This window comes from Thunnus thynnus, chromosome 2 (genome assembly GCF_963924715.1).
Source record: "Thunnus thynnus chromosome 2, fThuThy2.1, whole genome shotgun sequence".
NCBI lineage: Eukaryota > Metazoa > Chordata > Actinopteri > Scombriformes > Scombridae > Thunnus > Thunnus thynnus.
In genome coordinates, this window is record NC_089518.1 from 26,777,958 (window position 1) to 26,801,147 (window position 23,190).

General features: G+C 37.9%; 2 protein-coding genes and 1 long non-coding RNA gene across 3 annotated transcripts; all 3 read left to right on the plus strand.

Annotated features, from left to right (window-relative positions):
- Positions 1–359: 359 nt before the first annotated feature.
- On the plus strand, positions 360–5,461 carry otos2 (otospiralin 2). Its single transcript, XM_067576716.1, has 4 exons — positions 360–748; positions 1,612–1,690; positions 3,108–3,140; positions 3,292–5,461. The coding sequence occupies exons 2-4, from the start codon at positions 1,624–1,626 to the stop codon at positions 3,471–3,473; spliced, it is 282 nt and encodes a 93-aa protein (XP_067432817.1). The 5' UTR covers positions 360–748; positions 1,612–1,623; the 3' UTR covers positions 3,474–5,461.
- A 3,926-nt stretch (positions 5,462–9,387) lies between these two features.
- On the plus strand, positions 9,388–10,376 carry LOC137172340 (uncharacterized). Its single transcript, XR_010924949.1, has 3 exons — positions 9,388–9,479; positions 9,984–10,062; positions 10,224–10,376. It is a non-coding gene; the product is annotated as an uncharacterized lncRNA (long non-coding RNA).
- Positions 10,377–15,673: 5,297 nt separating this feature from the next.
- Positions 15,674–21,479, plus strand: LOC137199158 (ATP synthase subunit alpha, mitochondrial-like). The gene is made up of 11 exons (XM_067613241.1): positions 15,674–15,827; positions 16,313–16,388; positions 16,988–17,157; positions 17,499–17,672; positions 18,163–18,329; positions 18,477–18,777; positions 18,981–19,205; positions 19,315–19,422; positions 20,262–20,406; positions 20,557–20,707; positions 20,834–21,479. Exons 1-11 carry the CDS (start codon positions 15,768–15,770, stop codon positions 20,910–20,912), a joined length of 1,656 nt encoding a protein of 551 aa, XP_067469342.1. The 5' UTR covers positions 15,674–15,767; the 3' UTR covers positions 20,913–21,479.
- The last annotated feature ends 1,711 nt before the right edge of the window (positions 21,480–23,190 follow it).

Here is a 23,190-nt window from a genome sequence, read left to right on the forward strand (position 1 = left end):
TTGACAACTCTCTTAGACCCTCTCCCAGCCTCCTAAATGCCAACTGCTTTCAAACTCCACACTTCCAATTTATAAGGCAAGCTTTCAGTGAAAATTTGTAACTCTCAAAACCAAGCTGAGATAACCCTGATATCATTTGAGTTATTTTTTCAAACTTTTTTCAGAGGCTGAATAGGAAACTTGTGGTTTAGACCTTCAGCCTGATTTTGACCCACCTGCCTGCCTTGCCCTGTTCTTGGACTGACTCCCCGTTATGATCTATAAGCCTGTGTTTTGGATTCCTCATTAAAATCCCTTCTCATATAACCTGCCAGTCTGTATTACACATGTACCACACGTGACACACATAGTTTAGTGCAGAGTGAGTTTCTCATTTCCTCACACAATTCAACTTTTAATGAAAAGAGACATTTTTACATAAATTATGTACATTAATAATTATATTTGGAAGCATAAAAGAAAAGTGAAAAAAAAAGTAAAACTGCTTTTACATAAACGCCAGGAAGAAAACAGTGAAACACGTGTGTTGGTTAACATTCTGCACACAAAGAATGAATACAGACGTCTGTTTGTCTTCTTCTGCTGTGAGAATCAGCAGGTCAGAGGTCAGAGGTCAGATCAGGTATGTGACGAGGAGCTGAGAGAGGAAACAAAGAAGAAACTAAAAACCTCTCAGCTCAATATCTTAACACAGACTGCACACAGAGCTGCAAGCATCAAGGAGAAACTATCACATCTACAGATCCAGGTACAGTTCTCCAGTTTACTTTATCAGCTAAAAAGCAAAGATTTTTGCTTTTATTAACTTCATTTGAGAGATACAAACATCTAGGCTCCTGCCGTCAAACTTGATGAACACGTGTTTTGTTTGGGAATTGGGAAAAACAAAATCTTTATCCAAATTTCACCAAACAAGACTTACAGTCCATTAAGAAACTCTTATTATTATTAAATAATCATGTGTCTGATTTTAGAGTCCTTAACATTTTCACATTTTGGAAATGAAGTTCATCAACTAAAAGTTTATTTGTGTAGCACCTTTACAAGCCACATTAATTTTGAAATCTTAACTGTATATTTCCTTCTTTATTTCAGGGATTTATTTCAGGGATTTGTGTATATTTGATGCTTTTATGTTGTTTTATGTTGTTTTTATATCTGGATGTCTCTGCTTCTGATTGGAGATTTATCTTGAATCAAAAAGTCAAATCAAAACCTTTTTGGCTCTTATAATAGTAATAATAATAATAATAATAACAATGATAATAATAAACTTCATTTGTATAGCACTTTTCTTACAATGTTTACAAAGTGCTTTACATACACTGAAACCCAAGGAGACAGTGATGTAAAATTACCACAATTAAACAAATAATAAGGCTGAATAATAGAAAAATGGAAAATAAAAATATAAAACAGCTCTTCGTTTGGTTTTCTAAGATTTCCATTTCTTTGATTTCATGAACGTAAAGTAGAAGCTAAATCAGATTTTTTTTAAAATAGTTTCAAATGAAAGACTGATGCAGCAGTGAGGAGAAATGATCACAGGTTTTAAGAGTTTACAGTTTAAGAGATAAAAATCCTCTGATCATGTGTTGTTTGATTCTGCAGTTGGGCTGAAACATGATGATTCGTCAGCTGCTGAGTGTCTTCATCCTGCTGTCTGTCCTCACGCTGCTGGTGCCTGCAGGTGAGGCACAAATAAACTCCGACAATTCAATCTGGATGGGTTCAACTAAACACATTTTTCCTCTGTTTGTTGGAATTCATATTGATATACAGTATGAATACTTCATTCTGACCTGAAAGAGGCACAGTTTCACTCTCTGTACATCCATAAATCACTGTAATTCTAAATAATGCTACACCTGCTAAACTTCATAAAGCTAAATCAAGACAAAATGTATGATGACACTTCTATATTTTGCACTCTGGTTAACCATTACATACTGTTCAGAGTCAAATTTGATCCATTTTTACATTTGAGAGCAGTAAAAACACACTAAATACTTTTAGCCTGAAATTTGATGACTTCCCCTAATGTGACCCAGAATATACAAAAATGGAAATATTTCAACTTTTTAAAAACATTTGTGTGCAGCTGATATACATTTTTTGTAGAGTGTTTGACCCATATTTATTCAAAACTAAAAAAAATACTCTTGCCTTCTTCACATTTAAAATAATTCATTGAACTCGCTATGTTCCCCTATTTTACGTAACACAGTACCATTATATAGTGTGATTGTAAATGTTTTTTCTCCATAAACAAAAATCATAAAAACTAAAGAATAAACTCTCTCTACTGTCTGAAAGCTTCAGTAAGGATTAATCACATATTTATCTGTGACTGATGAGGTATTTATGAATGATTTGTTGTGCACAAATTTGATATAGGGATCAATTATGCAGGATACTGTGAAGGGTCTGAATATGAACAGTATGTAAGGGTTAAATATATATAATTATATTATAGTCAACATATTATCTATGTTGCTTGGACCAATAGCAACATTTGGAAAATTGTCATTCAGGTTGTTAAATAAGACTCAATATTATTATATTAAATGGAAATGATGATTATCACACTCTTTTTTGAAGAGCCTCCTTATTTATTCCTCTATTTAATTATTTAATAATATTGTTTTATTTTAAAACATTTAAAACATCCTGAGGAGGTGAAAGTTTATTTTCAGCCCAAAGTTTGGGCTTCAAAGGCCTCATTCAGCCTGAGAGACAAAACTTGAGAAGCTTAGAAAGAAATAATGCCCATATCCTGACTTGCTCAGCTCGAAGACAAACATTTCTCACACTGACGATATTTTCTGAGGATCTGTGCTGAAGATGACAACAAACCTCGACCCTTCTCGCCCTCCTGTGTTTCCTCTGAGCGTTGCATTTCTGTGAGCCAAAGCAGAGAGTGTGTGAGAGTAAGACGAGGTCTCACACCTCCTGATTTACAGATCACTGAGTTTCTCACCAGCAGGTTTCTGATGCAGCAGAAGAGACAAAGGAAAAGACAGAAAAGCCAAATAAGAGCCAGAAGAAGAAATCACAACAAAGTTCAGCTCTCAGCAGATTCCCTGAGCTTCTTCTTTGTGTTTCAGGTGCAGAGGAGGGCGGGGTCGACACAGACGAAGGTGAGATTTTAAATATCTCAAAATACTACAGACACAAATGCTGATATGTTTGCCTGAGACATGTTGAAAATGTGCAACAGAAGAAGTGATCATAAAAAACAGTCTGAAGATGCTTTACATTGAGCAGAAATCCACTTTGTTTCCTTCGCAGGAGGAAGACAGAAGCGCAACGTCCCCAACTGGGCGCTGACCTCCTCCGACTTCTTCGGCTGGGTGGAGGAGCTGAGGAAACATGCCGGATACCAACACATCGACGATCTAGCTAGAACCTTCTGGGCTCACTTTCCCTCTGCAGACCGACTTGGGTACGGAACTCATGAACCTGAAGAGTAGAAACACCAACAGGAGGTTTAGTTTGTGACAACAACATGGTCACAACTGACATGACCACAGAGGGAATGACACAAGAACAAGATAACAAGATAACAAGATAACAGAGAGAATGAAATGACAAGAACAAGATAACAAAGAGAGAACGAGATAAGAACAAGTTAACAGAGAGAATGAGATAACGAAAACAAGATAACAAAGAGAGAACGATATAAGAACAAGTTAACAGAGAGAATGAGATAACAAAAACAAGATAAGAAGATAACAGAGAGAACAACACAAGAAAAAGATAAAAAGAACAAAATGACAAGAACAAGATAACAGAGAATGAGATAACAAGAACAAGATAACAGAGAGAACAAGATAACAAGATATCAAGAACGAGATAACAGAGGACAAGATAACAAAGAGAACAAGATAACAGAATGAGACAAGAACAAGATAACAGAGAGAACAAGATAACAAGAACACAATAACAGAGAACAAGATAACAGAGAGAACAAGATAACAAGATATCAAGAACAAGATAACAGAGGACAAGATAACAAAGAGAACAAGATAACAAGAACACAATAACAGAGAACAAGATAACAGAGAGAACAAGATAACAGAATGAGACAAGAACAAGATAACAGAGAGAACAAGAAAACAATTACAAGATAACAGAGAACAAGATAACAAGAACAAGACAACAGAGAACAAGACATGAACAAGATAACAAGAACAAGATAACAGAGAACAAGATAACAAGAACAACATAACAAGAACAAGACTGGAAGTGGTGGTGATGGCAGCGGTGGAGGTGATGATGATGGTGGCAGTGGTGGCAGTGGTGGCAGTGGTGGCAGTGGTAGCGGTGATGGCAGTGATGGAGGCTTATATTCTCCTTCTTTTTACCTCCTCCACTTAGACTTTCCCTCATTTCATCTCCTCTCCTCCACTAATACTCCTTTTTACCTCCTCCTCTTATTCACTTACACTCTCCTTTTTTTACCTCCTCATCTCCTCCACTTATACGCTCCTTCTTTTTACTCCTCTCCTCCACTCATAATCTCCTTCTTTTTACTTCATCCTCACCTCCACTCATACTTTCCTTCATTTCATCTCCTCCTCTCCTCCACTAATACTCCTTTTTACCTCCTCCTCTTATTCACTTATACTCTCCTTTTTTTACCTCCTACTCTCCTCCTTCTTTACGGTCTCCTCCTCTACCTCCTCCTCTGCTGCTCCTCCTTTTTCCTCCAAACTCAACTCTGATCACTTTACAGTTGCAACCAAATATTCAACATTTTCTCCAAAAGCAACAGAGGTGGATTTTAAAACAATAAACGGATTAAATCATGTAACAAATTCTTTAACCTGACGTTTAATATTCAACAGAATATTTGAACATTCTGTAAATCTGATGCTAAATCATTAAAGCACCTTTTTTAATATATGAGTGTAGGCTATATCTTAATCGTTCTTTTGGAACAATCTGTATTCATGGCTGTGCTCTAAAAACTACACTTCAACTTTCTAATATTGTAACATTGTTTTTGCAATATTTATGAAAACAATCTTGTAAACAATATTATTTTTGCTAACATGATTATTTACATAGATGTAGATTTTATGAATAACCTCTTGTGTTTAAAAATTAACTGACCTTCTCTCTAAAATCTACAATTTATCAGTCATGATTACATTTTGCAAGACTTAATGTAAAGGAGTATTTATTTTTGTCCTTAATTATATTCTTCTTTAATTAATTTTTAATTGTAACAGTCATGTTACTCAGTTTTATTGTAGGCAATAATGGTTCCGTGATGCCAGCTTGAAGTTTTCAATAAAGTTTTTAGTTTACTCTTGTATTTTAGTTTAACTTTGACATTGTTTCTACTACATGTGTCCTGTCTCTCAGCTCATTCAACAGCATATGATGTATCTGATGTGTTTCTTGACCTGTTTGAAAAGAAAAACAATAAAAAACTACTGATCAAAAAAAAATTTGATAAATTTAGATAACATGGTGTGTTGGCAGCAAAATGTATAATTCGATAAAGGACTTTTATTTGGCAGGTCTATTCAAGTTTGTATTGCCTATTCTTTTTCAGAGAAATATTTAGTTGACAATGGTACTCCTCAAGGCAGTGTTATTAGATCTCTGTTACTTTCAATCATAATGATTGATATATATAAGCAAGTCAGTCCAGATATTGGAAAATCACTTTTTGTAGACGACGAGGCAATTTGGAAAAGAGGAAGAAATGTAGAGTATGTTGTTAAAGAAGTTCAGGAAGCTATCAATGAAGTTGAAAACTGGTCTCTGATGTGGGGATTTAAATTATCTGAAGAAAAATCTAAAACTGTTTTGAGAAAGAAAGTTCATGAAGATGTTTCCCTGAAACTTTATAATCAAAGATTAAGAAAAATTAAAGTGTTCAAGTTTTTAGGATCATGGTTTAATGCATTGCTCACATGGAAGACTCATATGGACAAAATTGAAGATTAATGTAAGAAAGTCTTGTCACATTATGAGATGCTTGACAGGCACTGTTTGACGAGCTGATAGACTAGCTAGAAAAAATATCTATATAGCTTTGATTAGATCAGTTCTAGACTATGGGGGGTTGTATTTGAATCAGCAGCTCGAACCTCTTTAAAAAAGTTAGACAGAATTCAGACTCAAACACTGCGGTTGTGTTGTGGGGCAGTCAAATCAACACCATTGTCAGCACTCCAGTTAAGAAGGAGACAATTAATGGCTAATTATTGGGAGGCAAATCTACAGAGTTATAAAGATTTACACCTACTAAAAGGGTTATGGATAGATTTTGGGAAAGTAGCAAAATCAAAAAGGAGAGTTTTCGCACAATCATATCAGATATAACTAAGGAATTGGAAGTCAATGATTGGGCTATTACTCAAACTGTTTTAATGCCAGCTGTTCCACCATGGCTACTGTCTCAACCATCTATTGATTTCTCAATTTTGGATCATGTTCATTCAAGTAACAAAGCATTTAATCTGCAGGCTTATGTGAACACTGTATTACATGAGAGATATGGCAAAATGTACAAATATTTACAGATGGGTCAAAAATGAGAGAATGGGAAAACAAGTAGTGATTTTATGTCCCAGAGTTAAAGTGAAGGTGAACAAGAGAACTACAGATCATATATCTGTATATGCAGTTGAAATGATGGCAATCTTGTTAGCCCTGCAATGGATAGAGGAAGTCAAACCTTTGTGTATACTGCTTTGCTCAGATTCAAGTCCAGCCCTGGCTAGTCTCAAGCATACCCCTTCAAGATGCAGACAGGGTATCCTTTATGACATTATGCAATCTTTATATAGAATTATTAGATTAGGAATTGATGTACAGTTTTCATGGGTACCAGTGCATGTGGGCATCTGGGGAAGTAAGGTTGTGGATCATCATGCCAAAAATGAATTAGATAGAAACCAAGTAAAAGTTGTAATAGCAATAAGCAAGATAGAGGCAAAAGCTTTTGTATGGAGCAGGATTAAGGCACAGTGGCAAAGGCTATAGGATAGGGATACTAAAGGAAGGCATTTATATCAGATTCAACAAGAGGTTGGAGAGGCAAGGTAGCAGGGGAAAAACAGGAGACATAAGTGCCTGATCAGCAGAATAAGAGTGGGACACACAAAACTAAACTCATCGCTACATCTCATTGGGAAGTATCTGAGCGGAACTTGTGATGGCCATGGAAACTGTGGATCACATCTTTTTTCATTGTCTCAAATATACAAGACATAGACAGCTGTTAAAGAATGAACTAGAACATAAAGGGATTGATCGGACGGACTTGAAAACACTCTTTACAAATGACTCTGGAAATTCTATTTTAAAACATGTCTCCACCTCTCAAAGCACGGGTTTAATAACAAGGATTGAAGAACTATCTAATTCAACAGTTGGTAACGATAGTGCTCCGAATGATGGCAATTCGCCATTAAACAGGAAGAAGAAGAAAAAGAAGAAGCAAGGTCATCGCATACAGCATGGATGCAGGTAACAGGTAACCGTCACACAGCAGCTCGCTTTCTCACACGTTTCTCACACGTTTCCTGTTTACATTTACTCTCTCTTTCTCTGACATCGTGATGCAGATTCTTCTCCATCTAAAGGTAATGTTACCGACAGTTTCCACTGTTTGACACTTTAATTGTTCCCTGTTCATTTGTGTAAACAGCATAAATCTGCCATTTGGTTGTTGAAAGTGTCGTTTCACAACTAATTTAACGGCTGGAACATTTTCCGGTATTTTGTAGTTGAGGGGTTTGAATGTGTGGATTAACATTAGAAGTGAATTCACCCTCAGTAATTGAACACAGAGTTGTTATTGTGTTCCACAACTTACTGATGACTGCCGTAAGGCAGGCTTTCTTGAATCAGCCCGTGGAGCTCCGTCTGTTTATTTATAGACCTGTTTATACTTATAATACAGGACTGATGTGGAGACAGCGGCGGAGGGCGTTCAGTGGGTGGTGAGGGGCTTAAGATATTTTATTAAATAAATATTGCAGCCTTAATATGTATGTACTCAGAAAGACAGCACTCATCTTATTGCCACAAAATGAACTAGTGTTGCTTCTTTATTTAAATGTGTCATCAAATGTGTGTCATCAAAAGTCTTGAGAATCAGTCATTTATCTTGGAACTATTTAGAGGTTTTTTGGAAGGATCCTTCTGCTTTTGCAACTTAGATATAGTGCATTAACTCCAGTACTTCCATTTATTTTATACTTCCACTCCACTACATAACAGGGAGATATTTTATATTTACTCCAGTACATTTTTTCCACTGCTATGATTAAGATTTTAAATTAAAAAAATAAATTGTATCAGACATAGACATCATTATCACCACAGCAACAACAATTAAAAACAGATACAATCAATCAAATGCACATGCCCTTCTACATTATATGAGTGCACATATAAAATACCACCCACTGTTATAGATTAAACTACCCAAAAGTACACTCACTGAGCACTTTATTAGGAACAATCTAATGCAATCCAATACAACAGCTCTGCCATAAATTCTTTTATGAAGTTTCTATATTTTCACTACTTCAGCAATTCTACTTCATGTTTATTACTGAGGTCATAGTTGGTGGGGGTGTACATACACTTTTTCAATATAATGCATGTCAAATGGCATTTACTGTGACTCATCAGATATTTCTTGCCTGCACAGTGTTATAAGGAATAATGAATAACTAATGAATTGATTAATGAAGCTTCCTCTCAAATTCAGCCAGTGCGTGTTGGTGAATGTAAATCCTCCTCTGTGCATCATGTGTGCTGCGCTTCACATCACTGCAGCTCCATGACGCCATGTAGTGGACTGATAGAAGAAGTACAGCAACTGATGGCAGCTCTCTCTGCCTCATACTGATATATGGTGGAAGATAACAGCCAATCACAATAGGAACAGCTGATATGTAAGATTTCGCAGGAGAAATGACGTAAAGGATGATTTGTGTTCCTTTCCTTTCCAGATGAAGGTAGAAAGTGTGTGTGACTGATGTGGATGTGACTTCAGCAGCATGAATCAATGTGAGGACTGAGAGGAAGGAGTCCCTCCCTCTAAAAGCTCTCTGTGTTGGGAACATGACAGCCAGACCAATGCTCAGAGGTGAGATGAGGATCTCTAATTGTCCATGACTGTTCTCCATTCACATCACATCACATTTTACTACTATATGTGCTTTTTGTCATATCAGTCGCTATTGTTGTGCCTTTCTCTATAATTTGTACAGAACTTCATTCCGGTTGTTTTTAAACATGCTATATAAATCAACTTGACTTGACATCACTCCACCACCACTATTCACACTCAAAGCTCTCTAAGTGTTGTGTTGAAGCCCAGAGCGGTAGTACAGACCAGACTCTGCTGGACCTGGACCTGAACCTAGCTGTGTATCCTTCAAGAGAGACCAGTCAAAGGGTTTTGATATTAATTTTAAACAACAACATTCATCTGATAAAAAGTTAGTTGTTCTCTGTATAAAAATTGGGTTATTGGACAATATGACCCAAACTCTAAATCAGGATTAATAGTTCTCAGTTAAATTATTTGAGATTTGGATCATTTATTGATATTTCTGATGTGAGTAAGTTTAGCTTCATAAGAGATCCACAATGTTGATAATTAGATCATTTTAGTTTGTTGTTTCTGTTAAAACAGTTTGAATTTGACATGTTTTAGATACAGTATTATTCTATAACTCTGTGCAAGATCTTTACGGTGGGTTGATGAGAGCTGTTGAGACTAAACCAAACTAACAGATGAAGCAAAATACTGAGCTGAAAGCTACAAACGGACGGAGCTGTTGATTCTCGGTGGGATCAGCAAGACTAGTAAAGCTTTACCACTACAGGGAGACGTCTGATTCTCTGTTCACATGCAAATCTCACTTGATGGACCTTTAGCATGTGTCTGTCTCTGTATGGAAAAACATAATGTAAGCTCATTCTTCTTGATGCCTCCACAGAGTGGACTAGGAGAGCTCAGAGGTTCCCAGTGGTCAGTCTGCCCAGCAGCATCAAACACACCTGGACTCCATATTTATGGTCTGTACATGTACAACAACAACTTTTACATCTATTCTATTCACAAACATCTCCATGCTGCACTTTGTAAACTAGTGGATTGTCAGCCTTTCCAACATGGATCTGATGTTTGCTTCATGATTTTAGTTTGAACATGTCATTTATATAGTATTCTGTTCCAGCTGCTGGAGGAGAACATCGTCACTTTTGTGAAGAACGAGCTGAAGAAGATGCAGAGGGTTCTGAGTTCAGATAACCCAGAATGCTTAGAGCATCAGAGGGAGGATGAGGAGGTGTTGGATTGTGAGGAGGAAGAGCAGAGGAGGAGTAGCAGAGAGGCATTTCTGAAGATCACCCTGCACTTCCTGAGGAGAATGAAGCAGGCAGAGCTGGCTGACTGTCTGCAGAGCAGTAAGAGGATTTCTATAAAGACTTAACATGATGGATAAATGAGACATTTACTGATGTAAAGAGGAGGGACTGCAGAGGTCAATGATGAACATGAGGTCAGACAGATTGAAACAGCATGCAGGAAAAAAGTCAGACCAGAAACAAGAATCAGACATGAAGACATATTTAAAGCCACACTTGGAAGAGATGAACCAATCAGAACAGTGATGACAAAGGGAGTGGCTGGCATTGGGAAAACAGTCTTAACACAGAAGTTCACTCTGGACTGGGCTGAAGACAAAGCCAACCAGGACATACAGTTCACATTTCCATTTACTTTCAGAGAGCTAAATGTGCTGAAAGAGAAAAAGTACAGCTTAGTGGAACTTGTTCATCATTTCTTTACTGAAACCAAAGAAGCAGGAATCTGCAGGTTTGAAGAGTTCCAGGTTGTGTTCATCTTAGACGGTCTAGATGAGTGTCGACTTCCTCTGGACTTCCACAACAGTCAGATTCTGACTGATGTTACAGAGTCTACCTCAGTGGATGTGCTGCTAATAAACCTCATCAGGGGGAAACTAAACAGACAAAACTGAAGAACATCAAATATGATGGAGGATCTGAGACAGATCCACACTGGAATAAAAAGAGCAGGAAGATGATTGTGTCTCTGGGAAAACTGGCTTTTGAGCAGCTGCAGAAAGGAAATCCGATCTTCTATGAATCAGACCTGACAGAGTGTGGCATCGATATCAGAGCAGCCTCAGTGTACTCAGGAGTGTTCACACAGATCTTTAAAGAGGAGAGAGGGCTCTATCAGGACAAGGTGTTCTGCTTCGTCCATCTAAGCGCTCAAGAGTTTCTGGCTGCTCTTCATGTCCATCTGACATTCATAAGCTCTAGAGTCAATTTGCTGGCAGAAGAACAAACAACATCCCAGAAGTCTGAAACCAAACAGGAATCCGTGATGACACATCTCTACCAGAGTGCTGTGAATGAAGCTTTACAGAGTCCAAATGGACACCTAGACTTGTTCCTCCGCTTCCTCCTGGGTCTTTCACTGCAGACCAATCAGACTCTCCTACAAGGTCTGCTGACACAGACAGAAAGTAGCTCACAGACCAATTAGGAAACAATTGAGTACATCAAGAAGAAGATCAGTGAGAATCTTTCTGCAGAGAGAAGCATCAATCTGTTCCACTGTCTGAATGAATTGAATGATCATTCTCTAGTGGAGCAGATCCAACAGTGCCTGAAATCAGGAAGTCTCTCCACAGGTAAACTGTCTCCTGCTCAGTGGTCAGCACTGGTCTTCATCTTACTGTCATCAGAAAAACATCTGGACGTGTTTGACCTGAAGAAATACTTCAGAGGAAGCTCTTCTGAGGCTGCTGCCAGTGGTCAAGCCTCCAAAAAAGCTTTGTAAGTAGACAGATAGTTGGATTTGTTCATCATTATTTATTCATCATTATTAAATACACTATACACAATCTTTTGAACAGGAGAGAAAAATAAATAACTTCTTACTTGTTTTTTCCATTTTATTTCCTGTCCAGGCTGACTGACTGTGGCCTCTCAGAGAGAAGCTGTGAAGCTCTGTCAGTTCTCAGCTCCCAGACCTCCAGTCTGAGAGAGCTGGAATTGAGTAACAACAACCTGCAGGATTCAGGAGTGAAGCTGCTGTCTACTGGACTGGAGAGTCCACACTGTACACTTGAAACTCTCAAATCAGTATTCATCAACAGATGACAAAGTCAAGGACTTTGTGTAGTTTAAAATATGGCTTTATTCTTCCTTTTGGTTCCAATTTGTTTGTCAATCACATACATATATGTATTGTTATATGGTCTATGCTAAGCGGCAACCTCCAGGGCTTAAAGTGCCTAAAACTGCAGTTCCTTGAATGGCCACTTGAGGTTGGCCTCAAAAGCGAGTCAATACAGATAGAGCCCCATGTTAAAATGCCCATGTTAGAATTAAATCCATTCGGTCCGATCACATTTCAAAAGCCTAGAAGAGCCGCATGATTGAATTGTTTTATCCCCATTCAAGTTAGCCAGAGGGCTAAACCGGAAGAAGCCGGCTTGGCCAGTGAAAGTCACTAGTGTGCATGCTCTATGGGCCGCACAATGTGGAAGATCTGGGTACTTTCATACCTGGAAATCGATTTTTTTTTTTTTTTGCTTCATATGCCACTGAGCAACTTTCATAGGAAAGAACAGGGCCCCGCCTCCAACGCTGTATCCAGTTCTCTTTATACATCCATGGCTCTACCCGCTTGTCCAAATATGGTCAATTTTGGCTCCAAAAGTCCAAACTGGCGACAGTCAAAATGCAAACTCGAGGCTTCAAAATGGGAGTCCACAAACCAATGGGTGATGTCATGGTGGCTACGTCCATCATTTTTTAGTCTATGGTGCTGTAGAGTTGTAGTTACTGACAGTGACCACTGGAGGGTGATCATGAGAATTTCTCTTTGAGTCTCTGTTACTTTAAAAGTCAAGTATCCAGATCAGGATGAAGCCTCAATGTTTGTATTGAAAACATCACTTTTGGTAGCAGTGTGATCAACAATAGTCATTAGTACAATTATAATAACAATATTTAAGTATTTTTATCATTAAAAAACACTTCATGTAATCTGTGTTCATTAAACTGACACCATGCAGTTTATCTTTTTACCATTAGAAGATGCCAAAGCTTCAGCAATGAAGGGTAATACTCCACATTTAATGCAGAATTTAGATATGTTATAACTGTACTGATCATGAATCAATAATTATTCATTTAGACTCCTAAATGACACTTATACTCTCCTGCTTTTTACCTCTTCCTCTCCTCCACTTCCTACTCTCCTTTTTCTCTACGGCCTCCTCCTCAACCTTGTCCTCTGCCCCTCCTGTTTTCTTCCAAACTCAATTCTGATCACTTTACAGTTGCAACCAAATATTCAACATTTCAACAAAAGCAACAGAAGTGAATTTTAAAACAATTAACAGATTAAATCCATGTAATGAATTCTTTAAACTGAAGTTTAATTCAACAAAATATATGAACATTCTATAAATCTAATGCTGAATCATGAAATCACCTTTTCAATATATATTTGTAGGCTATATTTTATTCACCCTTTTGGAATGATCTGTATTCATGGTTATGCTCTAAAGACTATACTTCACCTTATAGTAAAACTGTTTTTGGAATATTTATGCAAACTATCTGGTAAATAATATCTTGTTAACATATTATTTACATAGACGTAGATTTTATGAATAACCTCCTGTGTTTGAAGTGTTATAAAAATTCACTTGACTTTCTCTCTTAGTCAATTAATCTTATTAGTCTACAGTTTATCAGTGTTGATCACATTTTGCAAGACTTAATCTAAAGGAGTATTTATTTATTTCCTTAATTTAATTATGCAGTTATAATTAGTTTTTTAAATTGTAGCAGTCATGTTATACAGTTTTATTGTAGGTGATAATGGTTCTGTGATGCCAGCTTTTTACTGCTTAATTTTTCATTTCACTGTTGAACTTTTCAGTTTCAGGTCAGAATTTTTCAGTGTCTGTGGTTTGGAAGTGCAACAAGTAGGTACAACTTACCATTAACTTGTCCCTTCAAAAATTGGCTAATGGGGACGCAGCCCTGTAACACCTACACACATGAGAGCTTTGAGTCAGAATTGAAACAGAAAAATTCTGAACTGAAGCTGAAAAATAAAGCAGCAAAACTGAAAAGGTAACCACGGCAGTTTTATTGTAAGTTTTGTCTTTGAGATCTTTTTTTTTTGCTCTCAATTTATTTTTATTCAACATTCTTTTTATTTATTTATGTTTGATGCTTGGGAGATTTTTCTCAATTATTTTGACACAAATTTAATCCCATAAATCTGCACAGTGAACCTCAAATATCCAACTGTAGGAACAAGAAGAAAAACATATTTTCGAGTGGAGGGGGACTTTAAATTTTGACCGTTTCTTTCATATTTCTCTAGTGCATTGAACAAATCAATGATTGGATGTGCCAGAATTTTCTTCAATTAATATAAAACTGAAGTAATTGTTTTGGAGCCAAGGAAGAACGATTAAAAGTCAGCATTCAGGTTAAATTGGTAATGGCAAAAGAGCCATTACACAGACACACAGACCTGAATTTCAACAGCCACAATAAGACTGTTTCAAAGTCAGCCTACTATCACCTGAAGAATATATCAAGGATTAAAGAATTTTGAACAACGTATCCATGAATTTACCTTCAGTAGACTAAACTACTGTAACGGTGTCTTTACAGGTCTCCCTAAAATATGGGTCAGATAGCTGCAGTTCTCAGATCTTTACACTGGCTTCCTGTCTGTGAAAGAATTTATTTTAAAATACTGCTTTTTGTTCATAAAGTACTGAATGGTCTGCTTTCTGTCCCCAGAATCAAAACTAAAAATGGAGAAGCAGGTTTTTATTCACCACATATCTGGAGCAAACTCCCAGAAAACTGGAGGTCTGCTGCAACTCTTAGTTCTTTTAAATCAAGACTGTTTGCTGCTGCCTTTTATTAAATCAAATTTTAGGCTTTTGATTAATATCTTACAGTGCACTGTAACTTTTACTCTCCTGTTATCTGTCTCATTCAATTTTAGCTCATTTTTATTTTCTGTTTAACTCTTTAATTGTATTTAAATGTCTTTTTATATTGCTTTATGTTGCATTTACACTTTGTCTAAACACCTTTTATCTTTTATTTACAGCGCTTTGAATAGCCTTGTTAAAATCTGTTATACAAATAAACTTGCCTTGCCTGTGCATTTTGATATCCATTGAAATGGTGAAAAATACAGTTGTTGGGGTGTATATGGCCAAATTCCATGTTCATAAATGTAAATTTACAGGTAAGAAACCATGCTTTATTGCCTTTAGCAAAGAGTTCAAACAATGTTTATTCAACACTTTCAAGTAATTAAAACTGTAACAGCTTGTACTGTTAAAAAAAATCATATACAGTATATCTTTATGCCCCCTAGCGTTAATCTTTAGCATTAAAAAGTGTATATTTTATTTTACATTTTTATTATTTTCATTACGTGTACCCTTTTGTACATGTTATGTACATGTAAGTTGTCTTGTTAATCAAAAGAAAAACAACGACAAAACAAAAAGGTTGTGTGTGTGTGTGTGTGTATGTGTATGTGTGTGCGTGCGTAACTTCTCCGTGCCAGCAGGTGGCAGCACTAAGCAGCAGAGCAGTACATTTAACAGTAGCGTCACATAAATAGAAGAAGACTTCATTCAGCCATTACATTCACACTCTGGTGGAGGACAGGTCATCAGCAACCCGAGAAAATGTTATCCGTGAGAGTTGCAGCAGCTTTGGCCAGAACCCTTCCCAGAAGGGCTGGATTTGTAAGTATTTTATCCAAACAATCTGAATCTGATGGAGATGTTGCAGCATGTTAATTAAATGTCATTGTGAACTTTGTGGGTGTGAAGGGTAACGTTAACGCCGCAGGCCGCTAAGTTAGCTAACTTGGCATCGACTTATCTTTTATAAATAATGCAGCTAAACCGTCTTAACGGATAATGCGTGTTTGTAACATTGAAATTGTTATAATAAATGTGTCTTGACGTTGCCCTTGTGAAGCGGCTTCGTCCTGCAGCAGGCAGCGCTAAAGTTAGCACGCAAGCTAAAGCTAGTCACCAGCTAGCGGCTCATTCAGCCACGCTTTGAAGGTCAGAAAGCCTGTCAGCGCATGTTCTCACCGCTGCACAGCGTTACACTGGCTAGGTTTTTGAATTGCATATTTACTATTAAATCGCCGCTGCAACATGTTAAGTGTAAGTATGTTTGCAATCAGTGTTTACTTAAATCCGACTGTCATTGAATCCAGGTGTCCAAGGCTGTACCGGCCGCTTGCGTCGGGGTCAACCACCTCCACACACACAGACCATGGCTGCAGAAGACAGGTGAGAAAGCCAAAAACATGACCACACAAACGGTATCCTTCTCACTATGGGTCAGCACCCGAAGGTGAATGAAGGTCATTTATTAATACTTTGTTTCCAGTGCTTGTCATTATATTTGCCATGTCATATAGGCAGAATAGCGTACTTCAGGTTTGCATATTTACCCCAAAATTATTGGGACAAACCAGCTCATCAGTATTCATGCTTGCCATTGTTAAGAATTTTAAATGATTAGCCACCTTTAGCCAAATTCACCAAAAAGAGGAAAAACAAAGGTACTATCTAAGTAAAGTTATATTAATCTTTCGCATCGGAGAAATTAACTGACAAAATCACAGCAACATCACAATATCTTAATAATAATCTTAACATCAATTATGATATGTGATCTTTCTGTCGGCCTTAACAATATTTATCCTAAGCTAATGAATGATTTGGTTGCTAAGGGGGTGGGGGGAGAATCTCATTACTAATGGGACTGTGGTCCTCATGTTTAGAAAATTGTATCATTTAACTGAAATTAAAGATGATGTCACATCAGAAAGCATTTCATTGTGGCTAAGTAAGATTCAATGACATGCATGTCGGATCTCTCACAGGCACAGCTGAGGTGTCTTCAATCCTGGAGGAGAAGATCATGGGAGCAGACACCTCTGCAGATCTGGAGGAGACGGGACGTGTGCTGTCCATTGGTGACGGTATTGCCAGAGTGTACGGGCTGAGGAACGTCCAGGCAGAAGAGATGGTGGAGTTCTCCTCTGGCCTGAAGGTACATCGAAAAGGACACTTTAAACACAAAAGGCTATAATATTGAAATGTTTCTGGATTAAGTTCTGAATTTACAGATTTAAAACTATAATACAGACAACCGCACATAATGCATGCAAGACTTTACCATCTGTCCTCCTGAATAGGCAAACCTAAAAAGAACATTGTGTACCTTTTTCCTAAACTAAAAGGTTAAACACTTAGCGGCCTCAAATCATCAATGTCATCATTTCAACTTAAATTCATATATTTATATGCCACTATTGCTTTAACATTTATATGTAAAAGCAGTAATGGCAATCAAAGTCATTGTGCTAACAAGTTTTAATTTTTTTCCTCCAGGGCATGTCTCTGAACTTGGAGCCTGACAATGTTGGTGTTGTGGTGTTCGGTAATGACAAGCTGATCAAGGAGGGCGACATTGTGAAGAGAACTGGTGCTATTGTGGATGTTCCGGTTGGTGAGGAGCTGCTCGGCCGCGTTGTGGATGCTCTGGGAAATGCCATCGATGGAAAGGTTACTGAAGCCATTATTATAACCTCTGTAGTAGAAAATGAAAAATAAACCTATTGTTTGATCTATGAAAGCCTATTTTTAAATGGTACCCATTTAAGCGATACTGTTTCCCATTTATCAGTATATCTTATATTTAAGATTAACAACATTACTGTTGAAAGTAGTGTCATATTTTTAATTAAAACAAAACACTAGGTACCACTGCCTTGAGTGGTAGGCTTGGCTAAAAAAAAAAAAAAGCTTTTGTAAATGACAAGTGTGCCCTGTTTCTAAATTAGTAAGCATCCACTTGTGTGGTGAAAGACTTAATACCTGAAAATGTTACCAAATCTTGCACTCTTTTTCTTTTATTATGAATAGATATTATGTTATTAAAATAACAAGATTTGATGGTTTACATTAAATAGTAGTATTTAGTATTCCCTTTAAACGTTGTCAGTATCTTGATTTGATGGTTCAGCTATAAAATGCATATTTCTTTTTTTCTCAGGGTCCCCTGGGCGCCAGCACCCGTAGGCGTGTAGGTCTGAAGGCCCCTGGTATCATCCCCCGTATCTCTGTGAGGGAGCCCATGCAGACTGGAATCAAGGCTGTGGACAGCTTGGTGCCCATTGGCAGAGGCCAGCGTGAGCTGATCATTGGTGACAGGCAGACTGGGTAAATACTTGGAAATAAAGTTCTTAGAGATTTGAATTTGAATGCCCTGTGAGCAATCTGCAGACTGTAGCTCAGGTACAATTGTAAAGACCAAAGCAAAGTTGGTGAATAAGCTTGTAAATATGATTATTTATGTTCACTCTGCAGCAAAACCGCCATCGCCATTGACACAATCATCAACCAGAAGCGCTTCAATGAGGGAACTGATGAGAAGAAGAAGCTGTACTGCATCTACGTCGCCATCGGACAGAAGAGGTCCACTGTGGCTCAGCTGGTGAAGAGGCTGACTGACGCTGACGCCATGAAGTACACCATCGTGGTCTCTGCCACCGCCTCTGATGCTGCTCCTCTGCAGTACCTGGCCCCATACTCTGGCTGCTCCATGGGAGAGTACTTCAGAGACAATGGCAAGCACGCCCTGATCATCTATGATGATCTGTCCAAGCAGGTGAGGGATCAGGTTGCAGTCGTAATGAGAAACCGGAAACTTATTTTAAAATGTAAGATTGTTTTTGATCACAGTTTAAAAATGTTGCACTAAAAGATACATGAACTCTAAGGGGCTCTCCATGAACCTCAATAAGAAAATAGGAGCTGTAATCCCAAATGGCACTCAGTAATTTTTTAAATATTTTTTTTCCCTCCTGTCAGGCTGTTGCCTACCGTCAGATGTCCCTGCTGCTGCGTCGTCCCCCTGGTCGTGAGGCCTACCCCGGTGATGTGTTCTACCTGCACTCCCGTCTGCTGGAGAGAGCTGCCAAGATGAACGACAACTTCGGAGGCGGCTCCCTCACTGCCCTCCCCGTCATTGAGACCCAGGCTGGTGATGTGTCTGCCTACATCCCCACCAACGTCATCTCCATCACAGATGGACAGGTTTGTACGAAAGTTGTTTTTATCATTTCAAGTGTTCCTTGATTGTATTCATAAAAACATCTTGTATTACAAAGCTCTTATATTGACTGTTTTCATCTGTCTGTTGTAGATCTTCTTGGAGACTGAGCTGTTCTACAAGGGTATCCGCCCAGCTATCAATGTGGGTCTGTCTGTGTCCAGAGTAGGCTCTGCTGCCCAGACCAGAGCCATGAAGCAGGTAAGATCTGGCTCCGAGACTTGTGTTTTTAAAAAATGAGCATCTGTATCAGCGTTGCAACTATTTTCAGTGGAAAGTAGCCAAAGCCTGCTGGAAAAGTCATTAGATGTCACATGCTTTGCATATCTATGACGTCTTGACATAATTGCATACATTTTTTTTAAAAGAAAATCTAAAGTAAGTTAAGTTAAAGTAAACTAAACTAAACTAACTAGCTATTTCATTAGCTATTTCTTTTTAAGCAGCTCCTCAATGTTCATCTAAATCTACCTCCTAATAATATTTATGCAGGCTGTTGTATCAGCTCTAGTTGAAATATCATGAATAGAGAGATGACCATGCACCGGCATAAATTCACTATTGTTAACTCTGTCTGTTTTGACAAAACAAAATCAAACTTAGTAAAGTTAAATCATTTAGAATTAAAAACAATGAAGATCAATGATTAGTCATTAGATACACACACATTCACAGCTCATTCACGACTCTGTCTGGCTGATGATTGGTCCATTGAAGGTGCTGCTGCTCTGTCCCACCCACATAACATTCACTGAGAATTACTGACAACTCCCGTCAAGGAGGAGTAGAGGTCTGCTCAAAAAATCACTAAATATGTTGCTAGCTGCTTTTTCTGTTTGTTTGTTTGGTTTTTGTTTTTTTGTTTTTTTTAAAAAAATAAGGTCACTTAAGGGGTCTGAAGTCGCTAAGTTAGCAACACTGATCTGTATGCTCCATGTTCAAGTTTGGCCTCAGTCAATTGTCCTGGAGAAACTCAATCAGGTGGTAGCACACTACAATCTCAGATGATCTTTAACACTTTGTTTCTTTTTACCTCGCAGGTGGCCGGTACCATGAAACTGGAGCTGGCTCAGTACCGTGAGGTCGCTGCCTTCGCCCAGTTCGGTTCTGACTTGGACGCTGCCACCCAGCAGCTCCTTAACAGGGGTGTCAGGCTGACTGAACTGCTCAAGCAGGGACAGTACTGTGAGTGTTGATTTCTTCAAACTTTATTCTCATTTCACAAGAGCAATTGGCAAATCTTGAAATTATGTAATAGAATGCTAGGCTGGTGTTGAAGTTTATGTTAAGTGTCAAAATCAGACCCCTAAACTCTGCCCTCCACCCTTCCTTTAGCCCCCATGGCCATTGAGGAGCAGGTGACAGTCATCTATGCTGGTGTCAGAGGTCACCTGGACAAGATGGAGCCCAGCAAGATCACAAAGTTTGAGAAGGCTTTCTTGCAGCACATTCTCAGCCAGCACCAGGACCTGCTCGCCGCAATCAAGTAAGACCGGTTTCACAGCCAACAATATCTTTTGAATGGCTGAGTTTCCAAGTATTGGACCAAAATATTAGACGTTTCCAGGTTAACACTGGTCTGTTAATTGACTTGACCTTTTTTCTATTTCAGGGCTGATGGAAAAATCTCAGAGGCATCAGACGCTAAACTGAAGCAGATTGTACTGACCTTCCTGTCCAGTTTCGAGTAATGGATAGCACTTCTCTTGATCTTCAGTGAGCCACCTGTCTGTGTCCCCATTATGCTTATATATGTGAACACACTGAAGGCCAAAACCTCCATGTACAGATTTCTCCAAATAAAATTTTACAACCCCACTATGCGGTAAGATTGTTCTGATTGTACGCTTAGCTACAGTAAGTTTAGTGTTTCGGTTGGTGCCCTCTGAGCAGATTTCACCAGTAGCAGAAGAGTAATGACATGAGAGAATTAACACTTTTGTTTTAATGCATAAAATGTGTTGAATTTTCACGTCATGCTGAGCATTTCAGTGCATCGAACTACAAAAGTGACTTGATCAAATGCATTATAATGCACATACCATAGTCATGAGTCCTGCTGTTTACTGTACTGTAATGAATTGTTCATAAGAGCATTATCTATGGGAGGGCAAATGACTGGTGTTAGATTTGACTTGAGTGTCTGAGTATTTAAGGGGTGAAGTTCAAAGCCTAGTTTCTCACCTGTGGTTGAAATGATGGGGTGACCTGTTTGATACTGGTAATAAATTCTGTGATACTGTCACAGATTAAATCAATCTTATCTTGTCCTGTCGTATGTCCTGTGCAAGACCATGATCACATTTTTATAAAGTGACAAGTGAGAATGAAAATCAAAATAAACCACTGCACACTGTAATGATTTTACTGTGACTAAATTAAGAGCGAACAACACGTTTCGCCTGTAGCTTCTTCAGGTTCGCTCACTACAACTGCTGAGTACTCACAGGTGTGATAAATACATTTGAGTCACATGACTAATTATCACAGTCTTCATTTTCTCAAAGTGAACATTTTACAAAGGGCACGAAAATGAAAATATACATATTACAAAGAACATGATGTAATTAATGTTGCACAAAGTTACAAGAATTACATCATTTTATATAATTAAACTTCATTACATCCCGTAAACAAGTGACTGAATAGGATGGGTAAAATTCCTTAAGCAGAATGGACTACATTACATTACATACATGACAAGTGAGAATATTTACAATGTTGTGGCTGAAGTCGGTCCTGTGAAAACCATATTACATATAAGCCAAAAAACAATCATGAACTTTACACTCAAAGGATTCATCTTGCATCTTTACTACAAAACATTATGTGAAAATTGCATATGACTGGATGCAACATTTTAAGAATAAGTCTGGTGATTTTTCCATATTTTTCTTGTCATCAACAAATCCCATTTAAAAAAAGACCCAAATCAACATGAACTGATCCTAGTAACAAGTAAAGCCTGATATCTGCAAATGACCTCCACTGTTGTTCAAATAACTAAAAACACATCAATGAGCCACACTGTTTCACTGGGAGACACTTCGTCCTCCCCTCCTTTTTTCTTTGTACTGTCATTATGATGAACACTATTTTGAGTTGATCACATATACTGTAAACCATTCTGCTATGGTAAATATCCACAAGAGGACCAAATCCACTGCTGAAAATAGTCCCAAACAAATACAGTATTTGCTCCTGTTTGAGTAACATTTGTGTAAGACTACAGTGCCCAGCAGTTTTTATAAGTTTGTAAAGAAATTGAAATATATATTTGAGATTAATTGTACAGGCTTGGAGCTGAGTGCCACATACAGGGTAGAAAAGTCAGAAAACACTGAGACATGGACAAACACACTGTTGGTTTAGGTCTTTTTGTTGGATTTGTTGACAATAAGAAAAATATAGAATATTATCAGCCTTATTCTACAGGATGTCATATTTTGTCCAGCCCATGTATCTCTACTGTCCAGTAGGGGGCAACATCAGTCCTCTTGTATCTCTCAGCAGAGCTGTTTCTAATAGAGTGTAACAGTATGTAAGCAGCCAAATGTGAACCCCTACTCTCCATTTTTCCTCATTTTCTCCCTAACCCTTCATACAGTATTGTGCAAAAGTTTTAGGCACTTCTGAAAAGATGCTGTAAAGGGAGGATAATTTCAAAAATAATGCAATTAACAGTTTTTATTAATCAGTTAACTTCATACAAAAGTCAGTAAATAGAAGAAACCTAAATGAAATCAGTATTTGATGTGAGCATGCTTTGCCTTTCAAACAGCAGCAGTTCTTGATACACTTGCACACAGTTTTTCAAGGTACTCGGCAGGTCGGTTGTTCTAAACATCTTGGAGAAGTTGCCACAGTTCCTCTGTGGTTTTAGACATCTCAGTTACTTCTGTCTCTTCATGCAATCCCAAACTGACTCCATGATGTTGAGATCAGGGCTCTGTGGGGGCCACGCCATCT